Source organism: Homarus americanus, unplaced genomic scaffold (genome assembly GCF_018991925.1).
Source record: "Homarus americanus isolate GMGI-L3 unplaced genomic scaffold, GMGI_Hamer_2.0 scaffold5461, whole genome shotgun sequence".
NCBI classification, from domain to species: Eukaryota; Metazoa; Arthropoda; class Malacostraca; order Decapoda; family Nephropidae; genus Homarus; species Homarus americanus.
In genome coordinates, this window is record NW_024716760.1 from 126,887 (window position 1) to 141,578 (window position 14,692).

Sequence of the window (14,692 nt, forward strand, 5' to 3'; positions counted from 1 at the left end):
CACTTGGCGCCCCCCGGCATGAAGGATGGAAAAAAAAAAGTATCTCCTGGAGTGAACAGATCTGAGACGCTCAAAAGAAAAAAAATCCTTCAGTAGGTCAGTAAGTCAGGAAATGCAGCTAAATATAGGCAGGCAGGCAGGCAGGCAGGCACACACACACACTGCTCCTCGCTCCCAAAAGAGTCCAACACTCGCCTTCTTCCAACCACTGTCACTAACCAGGCCACCATCACTACACTCCCTCGTCTGCCACACATTCACCCAACCAGTCAGCTAATTCTCCAATCCCTGGTGCGGCTGATTATACCCAATCCCCACCATAGGCCAATCATTCACAGTCTCCGGTGTAACGATCCTTCAATGCCAGCAGAAAACTAATCGCCCGTATCCCAGGTTCAGTTGCCAAGACGAGAGGGAGGAATTTAATCCCTTGTTTAATCACCGTTTCTCTCTTGCAGTCAATTCTGTGCAATCTAGTGAAGCCAATTTAGTGAAGCCAATTTAGTGAAGCCAATTTAGTGAAGCCAATTTCGTGAAGTCAATTTAGTGAAGCCAATTTCGTGAAGCCAATCTAGTGAAGCCGATTTAGTAAAGCCAATCATTCAGAGACTTGGCAAATAAATCAACAAAGATGCAGTCAGCTGATCACTTCATCGCCATCTTGAAGCGAGCGGTGGAGGATACCAGCTGACTTCACCAAATGGAGACTCAATAGCCATGGAGAGACTCAACACACACGGAGACTCATTAACGGGCAATTAAAAATACGAAAACTCGCATCATGCAACGATTACAAGTCAGTCAGTCAGTCAGTCAGTGAGTCAGTCTTCCCTACTTCTATCATCACGTATTTACACTTCCAGTTCCCTGTCCTCCCTCTCCTCCAACCCCGATTCTTCTCTCCCTCTTCCTTCTCCCTCCTCCTCCTCACCATGCCCCTTCCTCTTCCTCTACCAGGCATGATGGAGCCACCTTTTGATGCCGCCTAATCCTGTTCCGGCGCAATTTGAAACGTAATGAAGCTCCCGATCAAAGACTTCGAGGCGGGCTTTGAGGTGTGCTGTTCGTTTAACTAGTTCGCCAAAGTTACGAGCGAGTAGTTGCCCCACATCTCTTGTGATTAACATAACATGACTTTTTTTTTACGAAACTACACGAATATAATGTAGTAAAAGGCATTAATTTGACCTTTTTTACGATACTACACGAATGTAATGTAGTAAAGGGCATTAATTTGACCTTTTTTACGATACTACACGAATATAATGCAGTAGAGGGCATTAATTTGACCTTTTTTACGATGCTACACGAATATAATGCAGTAAAGGGCATTAATTTGACCTTTTTACGATACTACACGAACATAATGCAGTAAAGGGCATTAATTTGATTTTATACGATACTACACGAATATAATGTAGTAAAGGGCATTAATTTGACCATTTTTCACGATACTACGCAAATATAATGTAGTATATATTAATAATCTGTGTATATACTCGATCTATATATTATGAAACTAAAAGAGGCATGAGAGGCAAGGCAATTTATTTACATTTCATCATAGTTTACACAGTTAATGGAAGGTAAATATTGTTCTCGTGTAAACATAGATTGTGAAAATATAATCGAATATCGGTAAAGATCTTCCCTTAATGTTTCCAGGCAATGAGGAAGATTATAATATTCCCTGTGAGTATTATTGAGTATTTTAGGATATTATATTCAAGTCAATCTGGTGAGTTATATTTTATGAGTAAATAAGAACTCACATAAATAGTATTTCTTAGTATGAGTCAGATGCTGCGTTAGTGAAGCAAAGAGATAGTCAGTCAGTCAGTCAGTCAGTTGGTCAATCAGTCACTATCAATAAGTAAGTTGGTCAGTTAGTCAGTCACTGTTTATCACTATCAGTCACTCTGTCAGCCACTCTATCAGTCAGCCACTCAGAGCTTCAAATATGAGTTATATGAGCTAATTAACACTTGTAAGAGACATTAATAAGACAGTCAGAGTTATAAAGACATATAAGAGTAAATAAGAAAAGATGAACTCAATTTTCAGACCTTAATAAAAACTCATTTATGACGAAATAGGAGACAGTAAAGCCACTTATGAATACCTAACGACCTATCAAACTGATAAGAAATAAACCCTCTCTTGGGGGGCGGGGTGGAGCGGGGAAGGGCGGGGTGGAGCGGGGAAGGGCGGGGTGGGGCAGGGCTGTATGCCAACTCCGGGAATTAGTAATTTGAGGGATGAGCAGCGAACATTCCCACAGTAATTGAATCTCTGGGTTTTCCATTTTCATTCGTCCCGACTCACCCAAGATATTCCAACTTTTATGCAGTTTTACTTAATCTTTTCTATCTTGAAGTGAATTTTTAGGGATATGAACGATATTTCGAGTTCCCTCCCACAAAAAATATATTTATGAGAATAATTTTGTTGTGGTATAAATTCACAAAAGCAGTTGATGATCAGTTTCCAGGATTATCAACGCGCTGGAACGGTCGGCTCAAATTGCACGGTGGACAAACCCGCGTTGCCGAGTTAGCAATTTGATGAGACCGAGTACCAGGGCGGCTTCCTCCCACTCAAGTAGAAGTCAAACCTGCCGGGTGTTTATCTTCCCGAGTGGAGGGCCGGGACGATACACACGGTGCCAGGGAGATATATATATACCGTATATATATATAACTCGGCGATGAGTCAGGTCAGTTATAGGATTTTAGGTCAAAGGTCAACCCAGGTGAGTGAACCTTAGGGGTGGCACTATATCATTGTTACCTCGGTTGACCTTGTCGCAGGAAAGTATTCTGTAGGTTCTGTTAGTTTCAAATACCTGTTGTATACTCGTAAAGCCTGTAAAATTAGGTCACTCAGGTCAGTTCATGTTAGGTTAAGTTAGTCTAAGTTAGGTTAGATCAGGTTAGTTTAGTATAGTTTAGGTTAAGTCAACTTTGTCTAGGTCAGGTCAAAACAGGTTACATCACTAAATTATATTACGTCGAGTCGGTTTGCATCAAGTTAGATTACATTAGGCTAAGACAGGTCAGGTCAGGTCAGGTCAGGTCCTCTACAATTCCTATCTATACCTTAAACATCAAAGTCAATCAAAATTATGTAAGATAATGAACGACCTTACACGGCTGACCATCACGGGTACCCAACGAATTGAAAAACCTACTTCACCAAATTATCAACAACGTCTTTAACATTTCACTAAAATCTAAACCAACTTCACCTAATCTTAGATATTTAATCAAAACTTTAAATCATTCAACTTTACTGAAATAATACAAAATTTAGTACAAGAAAATATTACGGACTTTATTCATTTATTCCATGCCCTTGACCCGTTCTCACCGCGGGATCATCACTACACCCATGCACACCCAACAGGTTGCCTCACGCTCCTCCACACACACACACACACACACACACACACACAGACCAACACTTAAGCGCCATTTTCGTGTTTTTTTTTCTCTCTTGGGTGGATGATCGTGTGAGAACTTAACCTGATGAGTTTTAAATTAGGTGTCAACATATTTTAACTCTTTCGATAAAAATGGCTGGAACTTATATATCCAAGAGATTAAACCTTAAAAGAGTTATGCCATTATCCTCAAAGGGTTAAAACATTATCCTCAAAGGGTTAAAACATTATCCTCAAAGGGTTAAAACATCATCTTCAAAGGGTTAAAACATCATCCTCAAAGGGTTAAAACATCATCCTCAAAGGGTTAAAACATCATCTTCAAAGGGTTAAAACATCATCTTCAAAGGGTTAAAACAACTTCGTCAAAGGGTTAAACTATTATCCTCAAAGGGTTAAAACATCATCTTCAAAGGATTAACCAGCATCTTCAAAGGGTTAAACCAGGATCATCAAAGGGTTAACTATCATTTTCAAAGGGTTAACCATCATCTTCAAAGGGTTAAACCAGGATCATCAAAGGGTTAAAACATCATTCTCAAAGGGTTCAAACCATTAAAACACAGTAAATACCCAAGTTATTGACCAATCATTCTGTTCTCACAATATCCAGAAAGTTAATTATGTTCCAGTGAGGAAAAAGTCAAACAGAAGACTGACAGACAAACGGACAAAACTAATTCCTCTGGTAATGAAATTCTTGTGTCAACTAATTCCAACAAATCAAACATCTTAAAAATGTTTACATAAAGCTCCAGCAGACCAGGTAAAAACTAACTCTTCCTGGTTATTTCACTCTTAGGTTAACCACTCCGATGATAACCTAACGTAACCTAACCTAACATACCTTAACCTACCTTGACCTAACCTAACCTACCTTAACCTACCTTGACCTAACCTAACGTAATTTAGCGTTACCCCAATCTAACAGTCACCTAACTTAATCTAAAATATTCTAACCTAATCTAACCACAAATTCAATCTAAAACTTAACTACCTTTACCTAACCTAACCTAACCTAATTAAGCGCTAAGTTAGTGTTAAATTAGGTTAAACACCACAAACCCAATATATTACTAACCTACCTTAACCTAATCCTCATTAACCTAACCTAACTTTACTTTATTACATCCCTAAATCTTAAAATGATTCTGTAAATTGTTCTATATTTTTTTTTTTACAATATTTATCTTTTTTTTTTATTAAGGTTCAAATTAGATTAAGATACTATATAGAAATTACTATCACATCAGACATTCATTCCCTCATTTACACCACCTAGATGACCCCTAGACCTTGGATGACCTATGACCTCCGTGACCTTACAGAGAAGACATACAAAAGATCAAGATCGTAACAGAATTCACCTCAAACTAAACTTTGTCCTTTAGTGTGATAACCAACAGAGCGACAGACAGACAGACATATAGACAAGAGAACATCACATCTCCCAATATCACATTTAACTAATAAATAATAAACGCGTAGTGTATTTGTTCATCATTAATCAATTCCCGTTTCAGCCTGTAACTCGATCTACACGCCTGCTCCTATTAATCATATATGTTAGTCAAGACGTCACGAGTCATTAGATAAGTCTATACTGTTTTCTCTCTACTGACGTTCGAGGTTCAGTAACACCAAGCTAGTCAACGCTAATCAACACAAGCACAGCGTAATAGATCTTATGGTGCTCAATATGGGGAAATACAGTACACTTGCTGACTTCCATTAATATACCGTTTTTTGACCCCACGACCAGCTGATGAGACGTAAATAAACAATATTACTCCACGACCAGCTGATGAGACGTAAACAATATTACTCCACGACCAGCTGATGAGACGTAAACAAACAATATTACTCCACGACCAGCTGATGAGACGTAAACAAACAATATTACTCCACGACCAGCTGATGAGACGTAAACAAACAATTTTACTCCACGACCAGCTGATGAGACGTAAACAATATTACTCCACGACCAGCTGATGAGACGTAAACAATATTACTCCACGACCAGCTGATGAGACGTAAACAATATTACTCCACGACCAGCTGATGAGACGTAAACTAACAATTCTAAACCACACTATCAACTGACGAGATATATACAGAGTCTCACAGCCAGCAGGACGCCGCCAGCAAGAGGAAGCAAGACGCAACAAAGTGGAGAAAGCCTATAGCCACCACCACTACCATCACCACCACAACCACCACCACAACCACCATCACCACCACAACCACCATCACCACCACAACCACCATCACCACCACAACCACCACCACCGCCACCACCACCACCTTTGATCGTTTCCGCCATCTCTCCTCCTCCACTACCTCACCCCCTCCTCCTCCACTGCCGCCATCTCTCCTCCACTACCACACCTCCTCCTCCGCCCAGTTACACCTTAAAGACGATCAAACATCATCTTACCCCCCCACCTCCTCCACCCTCACTTGGCAACACCCACCCGGCCTCACTCAACATAGTATTGACTGACTGACTGACTGGTGGGAGGAAGACTGATTGGTTGATTGAGCTGAAATAGTGATTGGTGACTGGTTAATAACTGTTGCTTGGCTGTTAAAACTGACTGGGAGACGATTGGTCAAAGATCGATCATTTGGTGACTCTGTGGTTGACTAATTGATGATTGGTTAACGACCGGTAGCTAACTGACTGGTAATCTACTAACTGTATGGTGAGTTGACTGAGTAAAGTGGTTCGACGAGATGACTGTTATCTGACTGTATTGTACAGACGTGGGTGGCTTGCTGGCTGGTCTGGGCGGCGGGGTGGCAAATAAATGGCTGGGTAGGTGGCAACTGGCTAGAGATGTATAACAGGGGCATACTGGGTGGCTTGGGTGGGTGGGTGGGTCGAGAAGAAGGTTGGGGCTTGAGTAAGGGTGGCCGCTACAACACACACACACACCAAGACACATCCAAACGTCTGGCTACACTCTCTCTCTCTCTCTCTCTCTCTCTCTCTCTCTCTCTCTCTCTGGACCTTTATCTACGGAGAGTTTCTGTCAAGCAGTGAGAGGACAAAGCAAGCTGAGTTTACTTCCCTCCACGCCCCTCCAACACACCCTCCAACACGCCCTCCAACACCTCCAACACACCCTCCACGCCCCTCCAACACACCCTCCAACACCACCAAACAGGCCATCAGGTGAATTAATTAGAGGCGGGAGTTAGTTTGTTTAAGACGCTCAGGTTATTACTTAATGACCCCCCCGTCCCCCTGTCCCCCTTCCCCTAACCTACCCTTTGCCCCCCCACCCGTCCCCCTGGAGGAGATGAGTCGTGATGCTGGGCTACCCTACTGGTGCATATGACCTTCAGTAGTTACTCAATTATTCATCCATTCATTCTTACACTCAAGTCAGTCGCCCATTCATTCACTTTAAACTCCACATCAAATGACGATGACTTAACACCCTGAGGACGATGAATCAGTGCATCAATGACGATGAGTGTCAACATACTGAAGGAAGTCAAGTCATCGTCATCAGCGAGGCAATATTTTAATTTTTTTTCACGTATAAAGATGGTTAGTCGAATAGCCCATCTGTGTGTGTGTGTGTGTGTGTCTCAAAACCCTACGGTACAAACTTAGGTGTTTGAATCACTTAACTAAACACCGTCAGTGCCACAGGAGGAGGCTGCGGTCACACACCCTCGGAAAAACATTTACTACACAAGTTTTACCGCCATCATCATCCTCCTGGTCTTCTCCCCCACCGCAACCAACGTCACACATCACCTCCATCCCCCTCAGTCCCTTTCCCTCCACCACAGCCACCTCCCCCACCCCAGCCACCTCCCCTCCCTCCCACAGCCACCTCCCCCACCCCAGCCACCTCCCTCCCACCACAGTCACCTCCTCCCCTCCATCACAGCCACCACCTCCTCCTCTCTCCACCACAGCCCCCCTCCACCTCCCCCTCCCTCTCTCCACCACAGCCACCCTCCCAACCCCTCCACCACAACCGACAGCAATTTTCTCAACCTGGGGATAATAATACTGTCAAGTTCTGTTACGCCATAAAGTTATGCATTCCATCTCTTCAAACCGTTATCACCTTCACTACACTATATAAAGATACATATTCAAATGAGCTAAGATTGTATAGTTGACGACAGTTGATGGTATATTGAGGTGATAGATGTCAAGGTGTGTTATAGAGCCTGTTACTGTAGACACCACGTGTTTTATTCTTCTCAGGTGATCTAGTACAGGTGACACTCTTCAACACCTGAAAAAAGGGATTTGGGTTTCTTTTGATCTCTGATACTGTACAAATACCTGACTCCTGCTTTCTCCACCATCCCCATCACTTATATCTAACTCTTTTCCTTTTCCTACACTTATACCTGCCCCCTCACACCTGATCCCCACACCTGAAAAACAAACCTTGACACCCCTCATGTCATATAGTGAAAATGATCATCGTATTACTACCAATCAAGCGGATTAGTTGGCCCGAGGCTCCCCTTACCCGTTCCAATCATGGGATGGTTAGTAGTGGAGGCTCCTCTTACAGGGGGTGATTGGTATGGAGGTTCCTTTTGTGTCTCTACCAATCAAGGGCGGATCTCCCCTTACCACACTACCAATCAAGGGCGGAGCTCCCCTTACCAGACTACCAATCAAGGGTGGAGCTCCCCTTACCACACTATCAATCAAAGGATTAGTTAGCATAGAGGCTCCCCTTGTCCCCTTACGAAACAACCAATCAAGGGGACGAAGACTACGAAGCTCCCACACCAGGGTTGAGTCCATGGTGCGGGTCGACACAAACAGGTAGAATCCCTTACCTTTGATGGCAGTGGTGAAGCAGCCGGTGAAGGGCGTGGTGAACCAGCAGGACGACAACATCCTGGTGGTTCCTGAAGGGTCCTACGAGGCCGTGCCCCGCAGGTCCTCAAGAGGGCGGTATAGGAGGCAGGCGGAGGCTCCGGACGGAGACTGGTGGAGGTGTACGTGATGATGATGATGATGGTGGTGGTGGTTGTGGTTGTGGTGGTGGTGGTGGTTGTGGTGGTGGTGGTGGTGGTGGCGGAGATGGCAGTGTTGGCAGCGGCAGTGGTGTTCGAGTCGATAAGTTGTTGCCGCCGTCTCGCTGCTTACAGCATTGTGGGCGCGGCCTTCCTGCCACTCGGTGTTCCTGGACACTTTCCTGTTCGCTTTCTTCTCACTATTTATATATTTAGATCTTTTCCAGTCTCTTCCTTTATCTCTATATATCGATACTCTATTACGGAATGGAGTAGGTTTAAGGCTTTTTCCACCATTTACATCACTATTTCTTTCACATATATATATAATTTTGCGTAAGACAGGTCGAGGAAAGACATATATACATCATTTACTTAAGGCTCTTTTATACAGTAGTTTCAAGCGCTTCTTTCATACAACAACAACAACAATCTATTTCTGCAAAATATCACTTTTCGCCACTTCAATGACTTTTCCATCACTAGAAAGAACTGATTTACGAGCTGCTCGTTTCACTTAAACAATCAAGGAAACGACCAAACACTCCCTCCTTCCTCACCACACAAATGCTCAGTCTCCCACAACCCACAAAAGCCGCTCTAAACGCTTGAGAGGTTCACCACGAGCTGCTGACCTGCCACTCGGAACATGACGCCCCCCCCGTGTGTGTGTCTCGCTACGTACACTCCCAACAGCCTCCAAGACTCCGGAAGTGCCAGGGAGTCCCATACGATCTCAGGTGCACGTTATATAATTCCGTTCCAGGTGTTCCCTAGTTCGCTTGGCTGGCTGAGTGGCTGGATGGTTCGTCATAGCACCAGAGAGACGCCCACTCCAGGCTAAATTCACAATTGTTTATGACTGATTAATTAGAGAGAGCTGGACACTGGAGGGCCATCACCAACAACCTCCCCCTTGTCACTTGAACGTCGAGGTCAATATCTCCTCCTTCAGGGTCGACGGCAACCTCCAATCACATCCACGTATATGAAACTAGCTCTAACTTACGTACAATCAACAACCAATCACAGAGCTCGTCCAGGCTAGTCTTACCAATCACAGAGCTCGTCCAGGATAGACTAACCAATCACAGAGCTCGTCCAGGATAGTCTTACCAATCACAGAGCTCGTCCAGGATAGTCTTACCAATCACAGAGCTCGTACAGGATAGACTAACCAATCACAGAGCTCGTCCAGGATAGACTAACCAATCACAGAGCTCGTCCAGGATAGTCTTACCAATCACAGAGCTCGTCCAGGATAGACTTACCAATCACAGAGCTCGTCCAGGATAGACTTACCAATCACAGAGCTCGTCCAGGATAGACTAACCAATCACAGAGCTCATTAAACCTAAGCTCAACTCTCTGTCGATATCGTTTGAATTACAAGAAAACAAAACAGCCAAGTTAATATCAAGACTCCCTTAACTAACACCAAGTGAATGTATCTAACTGAGGCAGAGTTTCAGTCCAATTCTGACGCCATTTTGGAAATAATTCTAGATAGAGTCGAACCAGATCCACGAAGATTGTGTTTACTTTCCTCCCTGACAACTTTCCCTCCATCTCTGCCTCCTTACTTCCCTCCCTGACACTTTCCTCCCCATCTCTGCCTTCTTACTTCCCTCCCTGACACTTTCCTCCCCATCTCTGCCTCCTTACTTCCCTCCCTGACACTTTCCTCCCCATCTCTGCCTCCTTACTTCCCTCCCTGACACTTTCCTCCCCATCTCTGCCTCCTTACTTCCCTCCCTGACACTTTGCCTTCTCCTCCCTCCCTATCCTACCTTCTTTCTTCCCTCCCTGATACTCTCCTCCCCATCTCTGCCTCCTTACTTCCCTCCCCTGACACTTTCTCCCCATCTCTGCCTCCTTCCCCCCTGACTTTCCTCCCCATCTCTGCCTCCTTACTTCCCTCCCTGACCTCTCCTCCCCATCTCTGCCTCCTTGCTTCCCTCCCTGATACTCTCCTCCCCATCTCTGCCTCCTTACTTCCCTCCTGACACTTTCCTCCCCCTCTGCCTCCTTACTTCCCTCCCCTGACCTCTCCTCCCCATCTCTGCCTTCTTTCTTCCCTCCTGACACTTTCCTCCCCATCTCTGCCTCCTTACTTCCCTCCCTGACACTTTCCTCCCCATCTCTGCCTCCTTACTTCCCTCCCTGACACTTTCCTCCCCATCTATCTGCACTTCTTACTTCCCTCCCTGACACTTTCCTCCCCATCTCTGCCTCCTTACTTCCCTCCCTGACACTTTCCTCCCCATCTCTGCCTCCTTACTTCCCTCCCTGACACCTTCCGCCTCCCTTTCCTTCACCTCCCTGACAGACAGCCTGACCCTAGGATAATTTCTAGCCAGTCAATAAATATAAGAGGAAAGGAAGGAAAGAAGAACATAGACTTTCGAAAGGAAGAGATGGAGGAAAGGAAAAAAGAGCAAAATGAGAAGAGAGAGAGAGAGAGAGAGAGAGAGACAAGAGGAATATACTACCCCCCCATCTCCTTCCCCCCCCCTCTGCTACTTCATCACTGCGGCAGGGGAGAGGGAAGGCGTCCCATCTACCACACACGAGCCATAAAAGAAATCGACTCATCATTATAAGAATATAAAACCGTAAAACAATTGCCAGCCTCCATAAATGTGTGAAGCCTACTCTTGATACTCCCACCCCCCCTCTCTCTCTCTTCCTCAACACCCTCTCCCCAAACCTCAACCCCTGCAGAAAGGTCCACACACACACATGCACGCACGCACACCCCGCACACACCCACACGCGCACACAGCACACACACACACACCATTTACAAGGCTCGCTATGTTGTAAATACCACGTAAAGGTTATAAAAAGTCCTTACGTCAATGAGGCACTGTACCCCTTATCATGAGGGGCACTGTCCCACCCTTATCATGAAGCACTGTACCACCTTATCATGAAGCACTTTCCCACACTTATCATGAGCACTGTCCACCCCTTATCTATGAAGCACTGTCACCCCTTATCATGAAACACTGTACCATCCCTTATCATAAGACACTGTACCACCTTGCATCATGAGCACTTTGTACCATCCCTTATCATAAAGACACTGTACCATCCCACTTATCATGAAGTACTGTACACCACCTTATCATGAGCACTGTCCACCCCCTTATCATGGCGAAGCATTGTCACCCTTATCATGACTTCTGTCCCCGCACTTATCATGAAGCACTGTACCACCCCTTATCATGAAGCACTGTACCATCCCTTATCATAAGACACTGTACCATCCCTTATCATGAAGCACTGTACCATCCCTTATCATGAAGCACTGTACCACCCCTTATCATGAAGCACTGTACCATCCCTTATCATGAGGCACTGTCCCACCCCTTATCATGAAGCACTGTCCCACCCCTTATCATGAAGCACTGTACCATCCCTTATCATAAAACACTGTACCACCCCTTATCATGAAGCACTGTGCCACCCCTTATCATGAAGCACTGTACCATCCCTTATCATGAAGCACTGTGCCACCCCTTATCATGAGGCACTGTACCATCCCTTATCATGAAGCACTGTGCCACCCCTTATCATGAGGCACTGTCCCACCCCTTATCATGAAGCACTGTACCACCCCTTTACATCATAAAAGGTCATTTGGTGGCACTATCAACACCACAATATCATAAGGTTCTAAGTAGCCATGGCGAGTCACTGAACAATGCATCATCTTTAAGTTAAGGTCACAGGTCACAGAGCTACTACAAGACCCTCTCCACTAGCACGTACCCCCCTCCTCCCTCCTCCACTATGTCTACATGGCTGATAAGGTCATATATATGTCAGCGTCACCATAAAGGATTGTGTCACTGTAAGTTATAAAAAGGCCAGTCGATTCGCGTGTCATGGGGAATAGTGTCACTCTCTCAAACGACCACCCAAGTCTAGTGCCACTGGGAATAGTGTCACTATTACCAGAATGCCACACTGTATTACGTCACTATTCTTAGGAGGTCGAGGGTTTATTATTTTTTGCGGTTTCACGTTACTGTCAACAAAAGCACACAAGCACATACATAAATACAAGCAATGAGCCTTACAAGTCACTCCCTGCTTGACTCCTGCTTGCTGTGAGTGGTTGCTTCAACATTGGTATCGTCAACAGGACATTGCACCCTCCCTCCACCTACACTGTCTGTTTATCTGTGCTCCTCCTATTTCTCCTCCTACTCCTCCTCCTCTTTCTCCTCCTCCTCCTCCTCCTTCTTCCTTGTCTCTAAGGGCTCAAACCCACTATAGTAACCAGATGATTAACAATACACAACACTGTATTCCACACGTAGGCTGTAGCCACGTCCTCACCTGAACTACTACATAGAATCCCATCCACAATAAAATTCTGATTGGTACAACAAAAAATCGACATTCGTTCAGCCTCGAGGACTTGGTGGTTATGATCGGGGAGATGTGATCCTCATTCATCCATCCATCATCCATATAACGTTATCATCCATCCATCATCCATATAGCATTATCATCCATATAACTTTATCATCCACCCATCATCCATTATAGCGTTATCATCCGCCTATTATCATCCATATAGCGTTATCATCCGTCTATTATCATCCATATAACGTTATCATCCATCTATTATCATCCATATAACGTTATCATCCGTCTATCATGAAGGCGGAGTGCATCGTCATCTCTCATTAGCCAACAACACTCATCAAAACAAAACAATTACTGCTTTCCTGCCGTCACTCATGATATTACAGTGGGGAGGTGGATGAGTCTGCAACAGGCCATCTCGTCACCAGGGCGTCACCAGCAGATGACTAGAGGAACTCACCAAGTACAAAAGTTCACCAACAAAAAAAAATTTATTATAAATTTTAGACGCGAGGATGTCACCAGTGGATTGCTTTGAGGGGAGATGACTTGTCTTGATAACTCACCATCACCTCTCAATCACTAAACCGTGTCACCAACAGATGTTAAAACGTAGTCAGTTACCTCACCATCAAATCACCGGCAAGTAATTGAAAAAAAAAAACCCAGACTAATCCATTCTATTGATAGATTGTGTTTCACCAGCAGATGACAGGAGGAAAATGCATCACGTGACATCACCATCAGACAGAAGAAAAACAACCACCACCACTACACAGTATCACCAGGCAGATGAGAAAGAGGAAAAAAATAATATATATATAATTCACCAAGCCACCAACCCACTTCACCGCCAGGCTGTGTCACCAGGCAGATGACGGCAGAAGGCACAATGCCACGTCACCATCCACAACCCTCGAGTGAACACAGACCAATGAAGGGCCATCAGCCACGTCATGAGCAGGAGAGAGAGAGAGAGAGAGATTAAGAGGAACAACACGGTCCAGTAAGCGCCATGAAGACAATGTAAACAAGCCTTTCCCGTCATTACCAGCCAGACAGGAAGCCATGTATGTGTCTGTCTGTCTGTATGGCAATCCTCTCCTCAAAGGTAGGTGTTGCAAGGAGAGTTAACGTAATAACGTGATTCAGCTGTAAAGGTCTTTAACCCCTTGTGTATGATGATTTAACCCCTTGTGTATGATGATTTAACCCCTTGAGTATGATGCTTTAACCCCTTGAGTATGATGATTTAACCCCTTGAGTATGATGATTTAACCCCTTGAGTATAATGACTTAACCCCTTGAGTATGATGATTTAACCCCTTATGTATGGCATAACTAAACGAAATATTCTCTTAACGATAGGCGGGATGACGTTCAACTCTGACCTCGTTCACTCCCCATGGCGATAGCACGCAACCAGCCACTGAGAATAAACGGCCACCTCACCGTTTAACGACTCTACTACCCAGCCAGCGTCTAATAGAGTGACTTTGATGATTAACGAAGGAAATTACTGATCACGTCACAGAGGCTTGGTAAAAAAAAATGGCTCTTCTAAAACCCTCTAATAACGTTAATGGTCATTACCTTCATTACCTTTAAGGGAGTCATTATCTCTTCAAGGTAATTATTCTCTTGAAACTAATAATGTTTTACTTCATTACTAAACTTAAAGGAGTCGATTACATTTTAGGTAATTACATTTTGCAGGTAAATCTGAAGTAAATGAAAATATGAGGGTGACGAGTCGACCCTGTCAGTGTTTAGGCAGCGGAGGTGACGTGAACATGACAGAGAAGTGACAGCGGTAAAGTGACAGTGGTAAAGTGACAGCAGTAAAGTGACAGCGGTAAA

General features: G+C 44.4%; 1 protein-coding gene across 16 annotated transcripts in view; it reads right to left on the reverse strand.

Annotated features, from left to right (window-relative positions):
- Positions 1–14,692, reverse strand: part of LOC121858501 (titin-like) — a 152,402-nt gene that overhangs the window by 123,650 nt on the left and 14,060 nt on the right. For all 16 annotated transcript variants that reach the window (XM_042354937.1, XM_042354939.1, XM_042354947.1 and 13 more), the window contains exon 2: positions 8,270–8,706. In XM_042354937.1, coding sequence (XP_042210871.1) covers positions 8,270–8,330 — 61 coding nt within the window. In that variant the 5' untranslated portion in view covers positions 8,331–8,706. The remainder of the gene's footprint in view (positions 1–8,269; positions 8,707–14,692) is intronic.